Source organism: Bos indicus x Bos taurus, chromosome X (genome assembly GCF_003369695.1).
Source record: "Bos indicus x Bos taurus breed Angus x Brahman F1 hybrid chromosome X, Bos_hybrid_MaternalHap_v2.0, whole genome shotgun sequence".
NCBI lineage: Eukaryota > Metazoa > Chordata > Mammalia > Artiodactyla > Bovidae > Bos > Bos indicus x Bos taurus.
In genome coordinates, this window is record NC_040105.1 from 126471312 (window position 1) to 126486209 (window position 14898).

A 14898-nucleotide genomic window follows, 5' to 3' on the forward strand; every position below is an offset into this window, starting at 1 on the left:
GACAGAGGAGCCTTGGTGGGCTATAGTCCATGGGATCGCAGAGAGTCAGACATGACTGAGCGACTAACACAATTCATTTAACACCAATGAAATCCCTTTCAGGTAGGTACTATTATTATCCCCACTTTATAGATGAAATAGTTGAGGCACATAGAGGTTAAGTATCTTAACCAGGGTCATGAAGCTAACAAACAAACAGCAGAGCCAGGATTCATTATCAGGGCAGCTATACCCTACAGTTCAGACTCCAAATCTCTATGGAAACCACGCAACCCAGAAAGCGAAGTAATGGCAGAAGTATGGCTGGAAACTATTGCAGAACCTCAACATGAAACCCAACTTAGGGATTCAAGGGCACAAGGACCTCAGCCTCAAAGGGTGTATGCTCCTTGGAAGACACAGGTTATAAAAAAGCCTGTGTCTTCAAATGGATATTTGAAGCCAAAGAGAAGAATACGAACTGAGTCAAGAATGAGGTGAACCTCAAATGGATGTGTGGGATCAGGGAAGGGGAAGAAATCAAAGATGCCTCTGGGGTTTCTGGTTTGGAATGTTTGCAAAGGGATAATGATGGTCTAGGCAGGGTTGGGGAGAAGGCAATAGCACCCCACTCCAGTACTCTTGCCTGGCAAATCCCATGGACGGAGGAGCCTGGTGGGCTGCAGTCCATGAGGTCGCTAAGAATCGGACACGACTGAGCGACTTCACTTTCACTTTTCACTTTCATGCATTGGAGAAGGAAATGGCAACCCACTCCAGTGTTCTTGCCTGGAGAACCCCAGGGACGGGGGAGCCTGGTGGGCTGCCGTCTATGGGGTCACACAGAGTCGGACACGACTGAAGTGACTTAGCAGCAGCAACAGCAGCAGCAGGCAGGGTTGGATAGAGCCCTCCCCCAAATGATCAGGTAGACGATTTGCATTTTTTTTTCCCATTTCATAGGTTTCCTTTTGCTCTCTACTGTATCCTTTGATCCACAAAAGTCTTTAAGTTTGATGTAGTCCCATGTGTTTATTTTCGCTTCTGTTGTCTGCACTTTTGGTGTTGTCTCTTTTTTATCATTTCTTACAATTGCATGTGAATCCACAATTATCTCAAAATAAAAAGTGTACTTAAAAAACAGAAAAATAATATTCTTAACAGTTTAACTGAAGATTAGCTAGTTTGATCCTTCATTTTATAGATGTGAAAACCAGAGGTCATAAAGGTATATTTAATAAGACAGGGTAAATAAACCCACAAAATACCTTTTATTGGTAGTATTATTAATATCAAAGACATAATCTATATTTTATATAAGTGACAATCACCTCTTAGAGGATATTTTTAGAGTAGACAAAGAAATAAAGTAAATAGGCTAGCCAAAACAATCATTTATGATGACCCACTCTTAATCTTCATTTGCAACATTTAAAAGAACTGCTTTATCAGGACATTTGATACATAGACTATTTATAGCACTAAAAAATCTTACGCTTTTAATGACTATATTAAAACTTGGTAAAGGTTTGATCCTTTTTGCAAAAATTAAGAAACCTCAGCAACTAAAAATGTTCGTAACTTTACAAGGAGGAGGATACTGTGCGGTACTATATTACTCTAAACAGACGTGGCTCCTTAAATGAGAGGAAAAAAAATCTCCATACACATTTTCAGTGATGTCTGAGTAACAGCTTCTGGAGTTGTTCCTTTTAGAATTTTGCCATGGAAACCACAGCTTCTGCAACTGCAGTTACTGCAGAAGTCACTATTGTATCTATTACTTTAACTTGCTACCTTGCTTAAAACAGATGCCTCAAGAGCGTTTCCTATTCTTTTGTAGAGGAACTAACTGCAATCCAGTAATGCCATGGAAGCCCTATTTTCTGAAAAAGCCATCAGATTCTTGAAGTGTCAACCACAATCAATTTTGGGGGTGCCCAAACTAGTTTACCAAAAGCCAAGTGCACTTAAAACCAGAGAAAAGTGGGAATTCCCTGGCCGTCCAGTGGTTAGGACTCTGTACTTCCGATGCAGGGGCCACAGGTTTGATCTTGCATGCCTTGTGGCATAGCCAAAAATAAAATAAATGTAAATAAATGAAACAAAAAGAAAACAAGGAAGTGTGTACACACACATATTAAAAAAAGAAAAGAAAAGGGGTGACAACACTAGAGCTTGCAAACCAAAGAGCAGCATAAGAATCACACCCCACCCCCAGGAGAAGGGCATGGCAACCCACTCCAGTATTCTTGCCTGGAGAATCCCATGGACAGAAGAACCTGGTGGGCTACAGTCCATGGGGTCACAAAGAGTCGGACAGGACTAAGTGACTAATACTTCCACTTTCCCAGGTGAAGAGTCTTTTCTGTCTGATGCAAAAACAACAAAAGGAAAACGAACACAACAGAAAGCAGGATGCCAATTCTATCTTTCTTAATCAGTTTTTAGACTTTTATATATCCTGACACCCATTACTCTTTGGATACATTTAAAATGCTTAGTTCATCATCAACTTTTCTTTTTTGCTGTATTTTAAAGATGACTAAGGGCTTCCCTGGTGGCTCATTGGTAAAGAATCTGCCTGCAATGCAGGAGGCCCGGCTTTAATCCCTGGGCAGGGAAGATCCCCTGGAGAAGGGAATGGCAACCCACTCCAGTATTCTTGCCTGGGAAATTCCATGGACAGAGGAGGTGGGTTATAGTCCCTAGGGTCACAAAGAGTCAGACCCAACTTAGCAACTAAACTATCACCACACTGAAAAGATGACTGAATGGCACATACTTGACTTACCTAAAAGAGGGAGTAAAACTGGGTAGTTGTACGGCATCACAAAGAGGTTTACACAAGTTAAAGTCGTACTGGCTTTTAAATAACCAAATGGATATCCAAGTTCATTGTATTTTCCACTGCTAGTAACAAATACCTGAGAAGATCATGAAGTAATATACAGTTATGACAATAAGGATTTTATGTCAAACCAAACTCACAGCAACATGCTATACCAGCATCTCTGGCACAATTGTAATTTTAAAATGGGAATACTGCTTTCTCTATATTTATGTCAAAAAATAGAATGTTCAGATTGCAATTCTTTTATAAATTGTGTTAGTAAATGAAATAACCATTTGGAGACCACAGGCTGCAACAACAATACCCAAATATTTACTTAGTTAGCACAATGGAAAATTAGGCTGAAATACCACTAAGTGATACCAGCCATTAAAACAAATTGACTTCTCAAAAGAACAAGTGGTGACCAGAGTGGAGACTTTAGGAAAATGGAACATGGCCCCATGCCTAAAGCATGCAATTACAAAAACAAAGCCCATTTAAAGGATTATGCTAACACTCCTTATGTGAACTACTATTAAGTCTTGCTCTACTTCCCTTTGATGCCCCATTTCCCTACCCATTTATTCATTTTTCATCCAATAAATATTTATGAGGAGTCTATTACAAGCCAGGCACTGGTGCTAATTATTTTGAGACAATTATATTGAGCAAGGAGATGCTTTGGTTCAATCTGGAAGGCATTTTCTCTTGTAAATAATCCTGGTGGAACAAACATTCAATAAAAATGAGAACATTAATCTTTATTACATATGACTAGCATCTTATTCCTTATTCCTGATTTGATATGATATTTTCAGGTCCCATTCGCCTGATATGCTATTCTGGAGTCCTCTAGCTATCATGATTTCTCTGTGTTCCATGTTCACTCTTTGGCCAAATCAGGACATTAGTATATAATTTTATGGACCTAGACCTTTTCTTTACCTTTTCTAACATCCTTCAGCAGGATATTTAAGACAGAAGTCACATCCTGATGGTGAACAGAACCCACTTACTTTGCTAATTCTTGTTCAACCAGCAACATCACCTACCAGTTCACTGAATTCTTTCTATACTTAGCTGTAGCTTAAAATAAATCTTTCCTATGTAATGGATGCCTCCACAAAACAATGGATTGTGTTAAAACATGACTCATCTACTAGATTTCATCTCTTACTCTGAACCTTAATAGAAACAGACAATTGTAATAAAACATGTTGGACCCAGGCTTCCCTGGTAGCTCAGCCGGTAAAGAATCTGCCTGCAATACAGGAGAACTGGGTTCCATCTCTGGGTTGGGAAGATCCCCTGGAGAAGGGAAAGGCTACCCACTCCAGTATTCTGGCCTGGAGAATTCCATGGACTGTACAGTCCATGGGGTCACAAAGAATCGGACACGACTGAGCGACTTTCACCACATGTTGGATTTCCTCCTGTTTCCTAAGTGTGTATAATAGAAAGAGGGGAAATCATCACAAAGGATAAAAAAGTTACAGCCAGCAAGGATCATACCTATAACTCTTCTGAAAGGAGAAGCACTGTTTTTTTTGTTCCTTGCTCACTCTCTTTCTGTCTTTATTCCCTCCCTTCCCACCCTCATACCTTCCTTCCTTCCCGTAAGCCCATTGAGTTTTTCCAAATTCTTTATCACCTGCAGATTCACAGAATTTGGAGGTTCAAAGGGATCATTAGAGATCATCTAGTCTAGAGAAAGTGTCTGGTCCAAAAACCACATAGTTGGTGGGAAAGCTGGGGTTAGAATCCAGTTTCCATTATGACTTTCCAAAATTTCCTGGCTCCTGGTTCATCTTATTCTTTTTCATTCCCACTAATTCATCGCATTAAACTACTCTAAACCAAAGTAACATAAGATGCAAGAGAAAGACATATGGCAAATTTAAGGGGTGCTGCAAGGATCGAGGACAGGATTTCTTAAGTTCCTTTGGAGAAGATTTACAAGGAAGATGCTATATAGAATAAAGGGTTTATTTGGGGGGAAAACTGTAATTTGTAATTTTATATGCTTGTATTCCAAAATGTTTTTCAATTCATAAATTCAAGCTTTTACCTTGATTTTAACTTAGCATGCTCTCATCCCTATATCTACATTTCTAGCACATTTTGGTGTATTTTATTGAAATATAAACATACATTCAAAATTGCATGAATTATAAGTATACAGTTCAATGAATGCTCAAAAAATGAACGTATATGTGTCATCAGCACCTGGATCAAGAAATAGAACCTGACCAGAAAACCCTTCGTGTCTTTTTCTGGTCACCATTCTGTACCCCCAAGAGAAATCACTCTCCTGACTTTGAACAAAATAAAAGGCAATCTTACATCTTTTTGAACTATATAAAGTTGAATCATATGATATGTGATCTTTTATGTCTGGCTTCTTTTGCTCAGTATTATATTTATGAGATCACTCTGTTTCTTGCACTTTTACATCCTTGCTTTACACCTGTTCCTTTTTGTCTACCCAGTTTTAGCATCTTTGTAGAATTTAAGTAGTTTAAAGACAACTAGTAGCAATGATTTCACATTGTAGGTTGAAACAGATGGTGGTCTGAAAGTGTCCCTAGCGTAAGTAAAATGTAACAATTACTGATTGCTGTAGTTTAGAAATAGAACAAACATTCTTACAGTGTAGGACTTCCTTATTATATTCAAATAAAATAGCTGTGATTACCATATATGGATTTTCACAAATTAAAATCCAAAGGTGAGTCTATTAACAAATAAGCAAGCCCTCCTGGCTGAAGTGTACCTCTTGGAAGGGTCAGTGTTGTACATCTGCCTATGCATCTCCTTCATCCAAGGAAAATCCATACCACACACACCAGTGTGGTTTGTACTACAAGAAGAGCTTGATTACATTACACTAATACATAAAGTAATTTCAGGTTTATGTTTTTGTTTTGTTTTGTTTGTCAAAAATGTCTTGTACTGGGAATTCCCTGGCAGTCCAGTGGTTAGGGCTCTACATTTTTACTGCAGAGGGCGTGAGTTTGATCCCTGGTTGGGGAACTAAGATCCTGCAAGTCATGTGGTTTGACCAAAAAAACAAAACAAAACAAAAAACCTTTGTCCAATCTGTCAAGTTCACAATAAGGACTGAGAACATTGCTTCAGCTGCAGAAGCCATAGCCACAGCCTTTAACCTGGGGTCCCTGGATAGGCTTCAGGGGAGTCCTCCAAATATGTAGGTTTCATCAGGTTCCTTAAATGGCAATGTGTATGGTAGGCTAACTTCAGCCTGAAGTTATTTGCTTAGCCATGTTGCTTACTTGATAGCATTTGTGAGAAACATTATTAATAGACTCAGCCCAACTATTCCCAGATTAACCTTTGAAAGTTCTTTAAACAATTCCCAGATCTCTGAGTGGTTCCAGACATTTGGCTAACAACAAAGGGGAAGTACCTGCCAGCAAGTATGGGGCGACTTTCGTTCCAGGATGTACTGAGTTAAGGGTGAAGGTTCAAGTTCATATTTGTCAAAGGGAAGTTTGTCTATTACCATTGGCTCACAATCTATACAGGAGAACCTCACAATAGGATGAGATGTTCGTGGAGGCTAAAAAACAAGAGGGGAAAATACAATCTGTTATCAAGACAGTTGATATATCTGACAACTCTGAAGCTCTTTTTAAGTCCTTATTGGTCATTCATTTTTAAAAACAATTTTAATTGAAGGATAATTGCTTTACAGAATTTTGTGGTTTTCTGTCATACATCAACAAGAATCAGCCATAGTTACATGCAACTCTTTTATGTTTTGTTAAACCATCGCTGAGATATATAGATGGGCTGTTTTGCGAAAGATGGCTCTTGAGCTCTAAGTGTCATCAATGGCAGAGGGGACTCAGATTCTTTCGCTCTACCATCTACTTGGCATTGGGAAGAAGAAAGGTAAATTATAACACTCATAACTACAGTTTTAGGGAAGTAAAAAATAAAACTGCCTTGAATATTAAGAACCCGGAAATTCAGATCCACTTTGTGACATTCAAGGACTATCTTCCCTTCACTACTTTGTATGTAAGGTTTCAGATAAGTCAGAAACTGCTAGGAAAGAGGAAATTCATGAAGCTTTCAAATGAGGTAATGACAGAGCTGGAGCCACTAACAAGCAAGATGAACAATTATAAAGGAATGGAAAAGGCAAGACAGAGACTGAAAATGAGCCTGTCACAACTCCAGGGCCTAGCTGAAATTTTCTTTGCAGCTGAATTTTTATAGCATTTCTCACACCCAAACACTTACTGAACAGCTAGAGATGGGGATGCTCTTGGCTGGGCTGAAAGGCCCGTGTACCTGGGGTACCAGAGCAGACTGATGGAGCAGTCATTTTATTAACGGGTTTAGCTTGTGGGGATGGAGAGCACCAGTGAGAGAAATGGTGGCAGCAAGGGCAAACGGAGAGAGAAAGAGACAGGACAAGTCACAAGGTCAAGAGTGAGACGTGGCTCTGTGTACTCTTGCTCAGAGATCTGTAAGGCTGATGTGAATATGATAAAACATCTCCTTTTCTTTATAAAAGGGAAAAACATGCTAATTTGCCTTTATGATTTACAAACCTACAAGATGTTTTGGGGACTGAGAAAAATAGCCTTCCAATGTGCTTTTAAAGCTGGAGAAATGGACTGCCCCTGGTGGTCGAGTGGTTGGGTCTCTGCACTTCCAATGTGGAGGCCATGGGTTCGGTCCCTGGTTGGGGAACTAGGATCCCACACGCCCTGTCATGTGGCCAAAATTTAAAAAAAAAAAAGAAAAAAAAAAAACCTGGAGGAACAGTAACACAAGCTATGTGAGTTACCTGGAATTTCTTCAATTCTGTTTTTTTCCCTGATTTTAATTTTAATCAAACTTGTGAAATATTTCTGACTTATTAGATTGAAATCTATAAAAAGACATAAGTGAAACCCCGTCACCAGCAATAATGATGCAGATTTGTAACTAAAACATTCACTCTGGGGTTTGAAGGAGCTGAGAGTAACTGGGCTCTGAGGTTTAACAAGCATGCCACCTCAGTGTCCTGAGGGACAGACGAGGAGATGGAGCCTCACCCACTGCAGGGACTGAGGATGGCTCTTCAGTCGTATATTCTGGCCTTCCATGGGCACCTCTGAAAAAAATGCAGGAACCTCAAAATAGCAATCAGGAGAAAAATCCAGTTCATGTCAGAAATGTCTAAAATTTAGATAGACTATAGATTGGCTGAATCTGGAAGGCAGTGGAAAAGCAGTGACCATTTTGTGCCTCTTTCTCCGCCCCACCCCTAGCAAGGATTGTTGTTGCCGTTTAGTCACTAAGTCATGTACAACTCTGTGACTCCATGAACTGTCACATGGAAGTCGGCCAGGCTTCCCTGTCCATGGTATTTTCCAGACAAGAATTCTGCAGTGGGTTGCCATTTCCTTCTCTGGGGGATCTTCTGAACCCAGAGACTGAACCCACGTTTCCTGCATTGGCAGGTGGATTCTTTGCCACTGAGACACCTGGATGCCCCAAGGATTGCTCTGGCCTTTTTATATTGGCTGGGAGGAGGGAGGAGGATGAAAAGGAGAATAGGTTTCACATGGAGCAACCACAATATCAAACCCTGTTCCACCAAATATGGTGAACAAAAAGATAAATCTTTGCTTAAAGATAATTTTTAAAATATTGCTTAATTACTCATCATTCAAAGACTCTTAAGAGTCCCTTGGACTGCAAGGAGATCCAACCAATCCATCCTAAAGGAGATCAGTCCTGAATATTCATTGGAAGGACTGATGCTGAAGCTGAAACTCCAATAACTTTGGCCACCTGATGAGAAGAACTGACTCACTGGAAAAGACCCTGATGCTGGGAAAGATTGAAGCGGGGAGAGAAAGGGACGACAGAGGATGAGATGGTTGGATGGCATCACAGACTCAATGGACATGAGTTTGAGTAAACTCTGGGAGTTGGTGATGGACAGGGAGGCCTGGCGTGCTGCAGTCCATGGGATTGCGAAGAGTCAGATACGACTGAGCAACTGAACTGAACTGAACCGAAAAGTACACTGCCAAGGAACTCAAGTCCACTGATTATAAAAATACTGAAAAGTAGGCCCACAAAGTCCCACTACATGTCCAATGGCTCCCTCAGAGAATGGATGAATCTCTGCTTTGAATACATTTCTAGAACCTATACACAGTGTAAACTAAGTTCTAATTTCCCAAGGATGTACATGAAAATCAGTGCCTGCCCTTTTCATGCATTGTGTTTACCACAGAAATTCAGTCGGCGGCTCTGAAATAAAAACCAAGCCACAGATTGCAACAGCATCAAAAACAACAATATTTTAAAATCTAAAGAGGGTAGATTAAGTGGCAAAGGCAACTGAGAGAAAGAATGCCCTAACAGAAAGGAAGTCCTCTCTTGCTTTTAGTACAAGCTAGACTTTCCAGTAAGTGATAGAAGGCACAGCTTAAAAGTTTCCAAGCTATTTTAAACAGTTCTCTGTAATCAGCTAATTGAAAATCCAGAATGATGTTTACCTTTTTGTTTTATGACACTTACTAGTGAAGGCAAATTCTGATCTGGCCAAAAAGATTCTGGAATTGGCCAATGCCCAACAGGAACACCAGTCTTAGAGTTAGGCCGCACATAAATGAGCTTATGACAACTATGCCATGGCTGAGCAGCAAATGAATTGCTTGGCCTGGATGAATCCATAAGTCCATCTGAAAATTAAACAAAAGACAGAATAAGGCATGAATTTCTTTGTACAGCCACTGATCTCCTTGTACAGATTTTTCAGTTGAAAGCAAAGTACAAAACAAGACCAAAACAGTGATTCATGAAAGATGGAAGAAAAAAAGTGACTCCACTAGACTTTCTAAATGTTTTCTCTGGCTACTCTTTTCTGTTTTTGTTTTTTTGTTTTGTTTTTATCATTACTTTTTTTATTGAAGTGCAGTTGCTTTACAATCGCAACTCTTTTCATCATCTAATCCAACTCCTCTAATCTGATATCCCATACCCTTCTTCCTTAACTATAACCGAAATAGGTACTTACATGGAAAACTGTCATAAAGTTAGTTTTAAATTTTCTGAGGTTTGACACAAATTAAACACACTAAACCACAACAATTATTTTTTCAAATTAGGCGTATGAAAATTGTTCATTCCCTGGTATAGTTTCACTTTTTTGGAATCTGACAGAATAAGTCATAAAATCCATTTAGATTTTTTTTCTATTTTCAACTAGATTAAAAAAGTATTCTTTACTAAACAGTTAGACCCAATGACCACAAGGGCAAATTCACTGAAAGGTAGAAGGAACGATGACAATACAATCAATCTATGTATATAGTTGGGGAGGGAATACAAAGTGAATGCATCAAGTTTATATGGACTACTTCATTATAATTTCCTTCTTCACCCATATTAAAATCCCATGGAAACTGGGCATCATATAATGCTGAATAATATACCCTGAGTGTATTTTAATTATTTGAGCTAGTGTATTTCATTTGCCCCCTGAAAACAGGGCAAGGCAGAGTTACATAACCTTTAATGTTATGATTCATTAGTCTAAATTATAATTGTAAAAAATACGTGATAATGATTTGAGTCTCATGTTTTTCTTAAATTACATACCATTTGATTTACTTATTTAAGCATTACTTTAAACAAGTAATTACTTTAGAGCAGGGGATTTACTGAGGTCCATGAAACTATAGAGAATACATATAATGGCTTCAGGGAACCAAAAGATCCCCTCTGAAGTTGAGTTAGTTCACAGTTCTGGGGATGTGGTTTTTTTGAGGAGAAAATTCTTAGCTTTCATCAGAATCTCAAAGGTTAAGAACTCTGGACAAAGGGAAAATGGAGCTAGAAAGAATGTTTGAGCTATTTATATGGCACGATCTAACTGGTTTTCAGTAGGAAAGTTCCCAGCTCACGGGAAGGTAATGAACACAAAATTATGGACTTGACTGGTCTATCATTACCAATGCAACATGTCCTTCCTTTACAATTAATTATTTTGAAATAGGCTGTGAGGCCTCAGTCTTCTATAGCAGGTGTTTCTTAAGGTATTTAACATTTATTATTTTATTTCTTAATGGACTTTAAAGTCATCTTTTATGTTTCCCAAAAATCCTGTTAAAAATTTTTAGATCAAAGTACATGAAATATATATGTGTATATATATGTATTTATATTTATTTGAGAAGCGATAACTTCACACTATCCATTCTTCCCAGTCAAGCACATGGTACCTCTCCATTTAATATAGACTTTTTTGTTTCTCTTGGTAGAGTTCTATAAATTTATTCATAGAAGTTCTAGGCCACCTCTACATATGTTTTTTAAAACTTATATTTTAATTGGAGGATAATTGCTTTACAATGCTGTATTTGTTTCTACTGTACAACAATGTGAAGCAGCCATAAGTATGCATATATTCCCTCCCTCTTGAACCTCTCTTCCACCCCCCGCCCCACCCCACCCCTCTAGGTCATCACGGAGCACTGAGCTGAGCTCCCTCTGCTATGCAGCAGCTTCCCCTTAGCTATGTATTTCATACATGGTAGTGTATATATGTCAATGCTACTCTCTCGCTTCACCCCACCCTCCCCTTCCCACCCTGTGTCCCCAAGTCCATTATCTGTGTGTTTTTTAATTGGAGTCCAAGAACCCCTGAAATGAAATACAAAATTATGTGTGCATGTGTTGTCCATGTACTTTTTTCTGGAGAGAGGGGTCTCTATTTTTCCACTAGCTTCTTAAAGGGTTTTAGAGACTAAAAAGCAAAAAATTCAGGAATCATAGGATCCACTGCCTCAGCAAGAAATGTGTCTTTCTGCCCCTTTGCACTTACCCTTTTGCTCTCCAGGCAGCTACCACTAATTGTGGCCACAACAATTAAAATGTATGAATCAGATCAGACAAGCACTGCGGTGATGATGGAGTCTAGGTACACACGGGTATGTGTGCTGTGCATGAACCGACAGGAATGAAGACAAGCTATGGCCTAGAACAGAGCTCTCAGTGAAGTCACTCAGTCATGTCCAACTCTTTGTGACCCCATGGACTGTAGCCTACCAGGCTCCTCAGTCCATGGAATTTTCCAGGCAAGAGTGCTGGAGTGGGTTGCCATTTCCTTCTCCAGGGGATCTTCCCAACTCAGGGATCAAACCCAGGTCTCCCGCTTTACCGTCTGAGCCACCAGGGAAGCCCAGAGCTCTGAGGGAGCCATGCAATGGGGTATGATTCCCTTTTCCAATACAAAAGCAGCTCTGCTTTCATATTTTGAGATGTTGACGTTTCTATAAAATCTCATTTGAAGACAAAAGGTTCTGCAGTTAATAAATGGCCAAGAGGGACTTCCCTTGCAGTTCAGTGGTTAAGACTCTGCCCTTCCAGTGCAGGGGCCCAGGTTCCATCCCTGGTCAAGGAACTAAGATCCCACAAGCCACGTGGAGCCCTCCGTGACTTCCCCCCACCCCCCAGAAAAAGAACAGTGGCCAGGAAAATACTGGTGTAGGATCTTATAGAATACTAGCAGGTCCTGGCTAAACATTCACAACCTCTTGCTGATGTGTAGTAACAAATATAGATTTTATCAAGATAGTTTGACACATTGGCGCTCACAAGACCAAAACCAGATGGCTGGCTAAGTGGCACTCTGTCGTGAATATCCAGCTATTTTATGACTAGAGAAGTGAAGAATTCAGTGTTATCCTAACACTAGGACCAGAAATATGAAATGGGCAGGGAAAGGGAAGAATGTTCTGAGGAAGAATTGACATTGAATTAAAGCTAGAAAGGTAGCCACAGGCAACAGATGAATGGCAGTTGTTTGGATGCATGTCTGTGACCACTTGAATGTGGGTGGCTAGTGAAGACAGTATTCTCTTACGATTAGTTCAATGTTTTCTCAGTCTCAGATTGCTCTCCTATGTAAACACTTCAAGGTTAAAAGAAAAAAAGGTGATCTACTGTACCTTCTCCAATAGGAAGTGGATCTGGTCCTGTTTTTTCAAAGTTAATAACTACACCACTCTGAACTTTTTGAACTAAAGATTCTAAACATTGATTCAACATTCTTTGTGTTCTAACACAGTAGGAGCGACCTAAACCAGAAGGAAAAACAAATAGTACAAGGTTGATCAAATAAAATACTACTTAACAATACAAGCATTTGAAATCCTAAAATACAACTCAAAATAATCAAAACTATGAGCCACCAGGGAAGCTCACATGGGGGGCAATCCTCACACTAATGATGAGCTTAAGCAGCAGAGTTAAAAGATACAGAAGGGAAAAAAGTAAAGCTAGGATATGGCATTTACAGAAAGTGGTACTCTGCTGCCCTGAATTCTTCGCTTTAGAAATAGCAAATATCCGCCAATACCTCCTGTGACTTCACACATCTGTGTGATGGCAGATTCATCAGTTGGTACACTCCCTATCTGCTCTGGTTCAGTAGAAGCCAATCCAGGCAAACGCAACACCAGGGCAAACAACCTTTGATCCCAACGAAAAGGTTCTTTAGTTAGTTCACTTCCAGGCAGAGGAGAATTCAAAGGCAGATGAAGCTGATAAGGCAAAATTGTAAAAGTTTCATCATAACAACTCATACAGAAATGAAGACAATTCAAGAGTTAAAGGGTTCACTTTTCTTTGATGTTGTCAATAAAATGAGGCAATCTTTCAAGGATTCCCAAGATGGAACGTTTGATTAAATTTATTCTTAACTGGGAATGTATGCCTCCCACATGCAGAAATAGCTGCATGTTCTCTGCCATTTAAACGAGATTAAAAAAAATGAAATCTCACCTCTTCTTGAACGCCAGAAGTACTTGTTAACTTGTTTCCATCTGTGATGGTAATTAAAATAGATGGTTCTAAAAAAAATGGATTTCGTCCCTAAAATACATTTAAAAAGTATTAGAGCCATGTAAAGTAATAAAATTATATTTCAATTTTTACATTTATCTTGCCTATGATCTCTCAAGTGTGTGATAAAATTTGCCTGGATAAATAAGAAGGAAAAGATTAGGGACTGAAGTGGGTGGGGATCAAAATAACAATCTCTACAGAGGTAACATTCAGAATAAACTGAGGAATTCTTATAATTCGGGAACCTCTCAAACTATAACATCCAAATCCCCCCACCCTCTGCTTTCTAGGTAACCATGAAAGATATTAAAGACATTACAATGGCAGCATCAGCCACACCCATGATTCCATTCAGAATCTTGGCACAGAAAGGGGGATATAAGTGACTTATATCTGTAACCTGGACGGTGACTCTGGTTATTGTGAGCAGTTTTTACAGTAGAAAAGTGCAATGATCACTGCAGCAAACACTATTCTGCCTTCCTCTTATGATAGAGCTTTTTCATAACTTGGGAGGGATGAGGGACTTAAGGACTCTGAAAGTTTCTCTTCAATTGTCTTGTTCAATTTTTTTCGGCAATTTATTCATCCCATTATAACTGATGATCTGATGGGTAGGCAATTTTAACCTTTTTATGGTCAAAGCACATAAAAGACTCTACCTAAAGGATTTTTGTTAAAGGATATATTTAAACTACACATGGACCTCCTTTTGGATGTTATGAAAAGGAGCAGAAAACTTGGCTGCCATGCTCAATTTTAAATTCTTACCCCAAGTCACCAAAATAAATTAGCTATACTCACTCAAAGAATTTTTTACCTGTCCATAATTGTCTATTCCAGATATTAATCTATTGAGATTTAACAAATCAAATGAGGATCTTAGAGCCTGACCAAGAGTAGTCAGTCCAGAAGCCTGAAGATTTTTTAGTTCACTCATGAATGTTGCGTGATTTTCCTTCCAACCAGCCTGAAAACCAAACATTTACAAAAAATTCCCAATTACACAATGAACAATATATAAAATGCAAACAACCACTAAATAACAAGTATCAAACCTCTAACAAATCAATAATTCCTTGTGTGCATGTGTGTGCTTAGTTGCTCAGTTGTCTGACTCTTTGCAACCCCATGGACTGTAGGCTCCCAGGCTCCTCAGTCCATAGAATTCTCCAGGCAAAAATACTGGAGTGGGTTGC

General features: G+C 39.2%; 1 protein-coding gene across 7 annotated transcripts in view; it reads right to left on the reverse strand.

Moving 5' to 3' along the window:
• The window catches only part of LOC113886958 (integrator complex subunit 6-like), a 57100-nt gene that overhangs the window by 17774 nt on the left and 24428 nt on the right, over window positions 1–14898 (reverse strand). For 5 of the 7 annotated variants that reach the window (XM_027533689.1, XM_027533691.1, XM_027533692.1 and 2 more), the window contains exons 3-9: window positions 14520–14669; window positions 13637–13726; window positions 13212–13395; window positions 12802–12930; window positions 9368–9531; window positions 6243–6395; window positions 2774–2906 (exon numbers count right to left, since the gene is read on the reverse strand). In XM_027533689.1, the coding sequence (XP_027389490.1) occupies window positions 2774–2906; window positions 6243–6395; window positions 9368–9531; window positions 12802–12930; window positions 13212–13395; window positions 13637–13726; window positions 14520–14669 (1003 nt within the window). Of the gene's footprint in view, window positions 1–2773; window positions 2907–6242; window positions 6396–7887; window positions 7947–9345; window positions 9532–12801; window positions 12931–13211; window positions 13396–13636; window positions 13727–14519; window positions 14670–14898 lie in introns of those variants that run through there. The other 2 variants (XM_027533695.1, XM_027533694.1) reach the window with 2 other exon arrangements.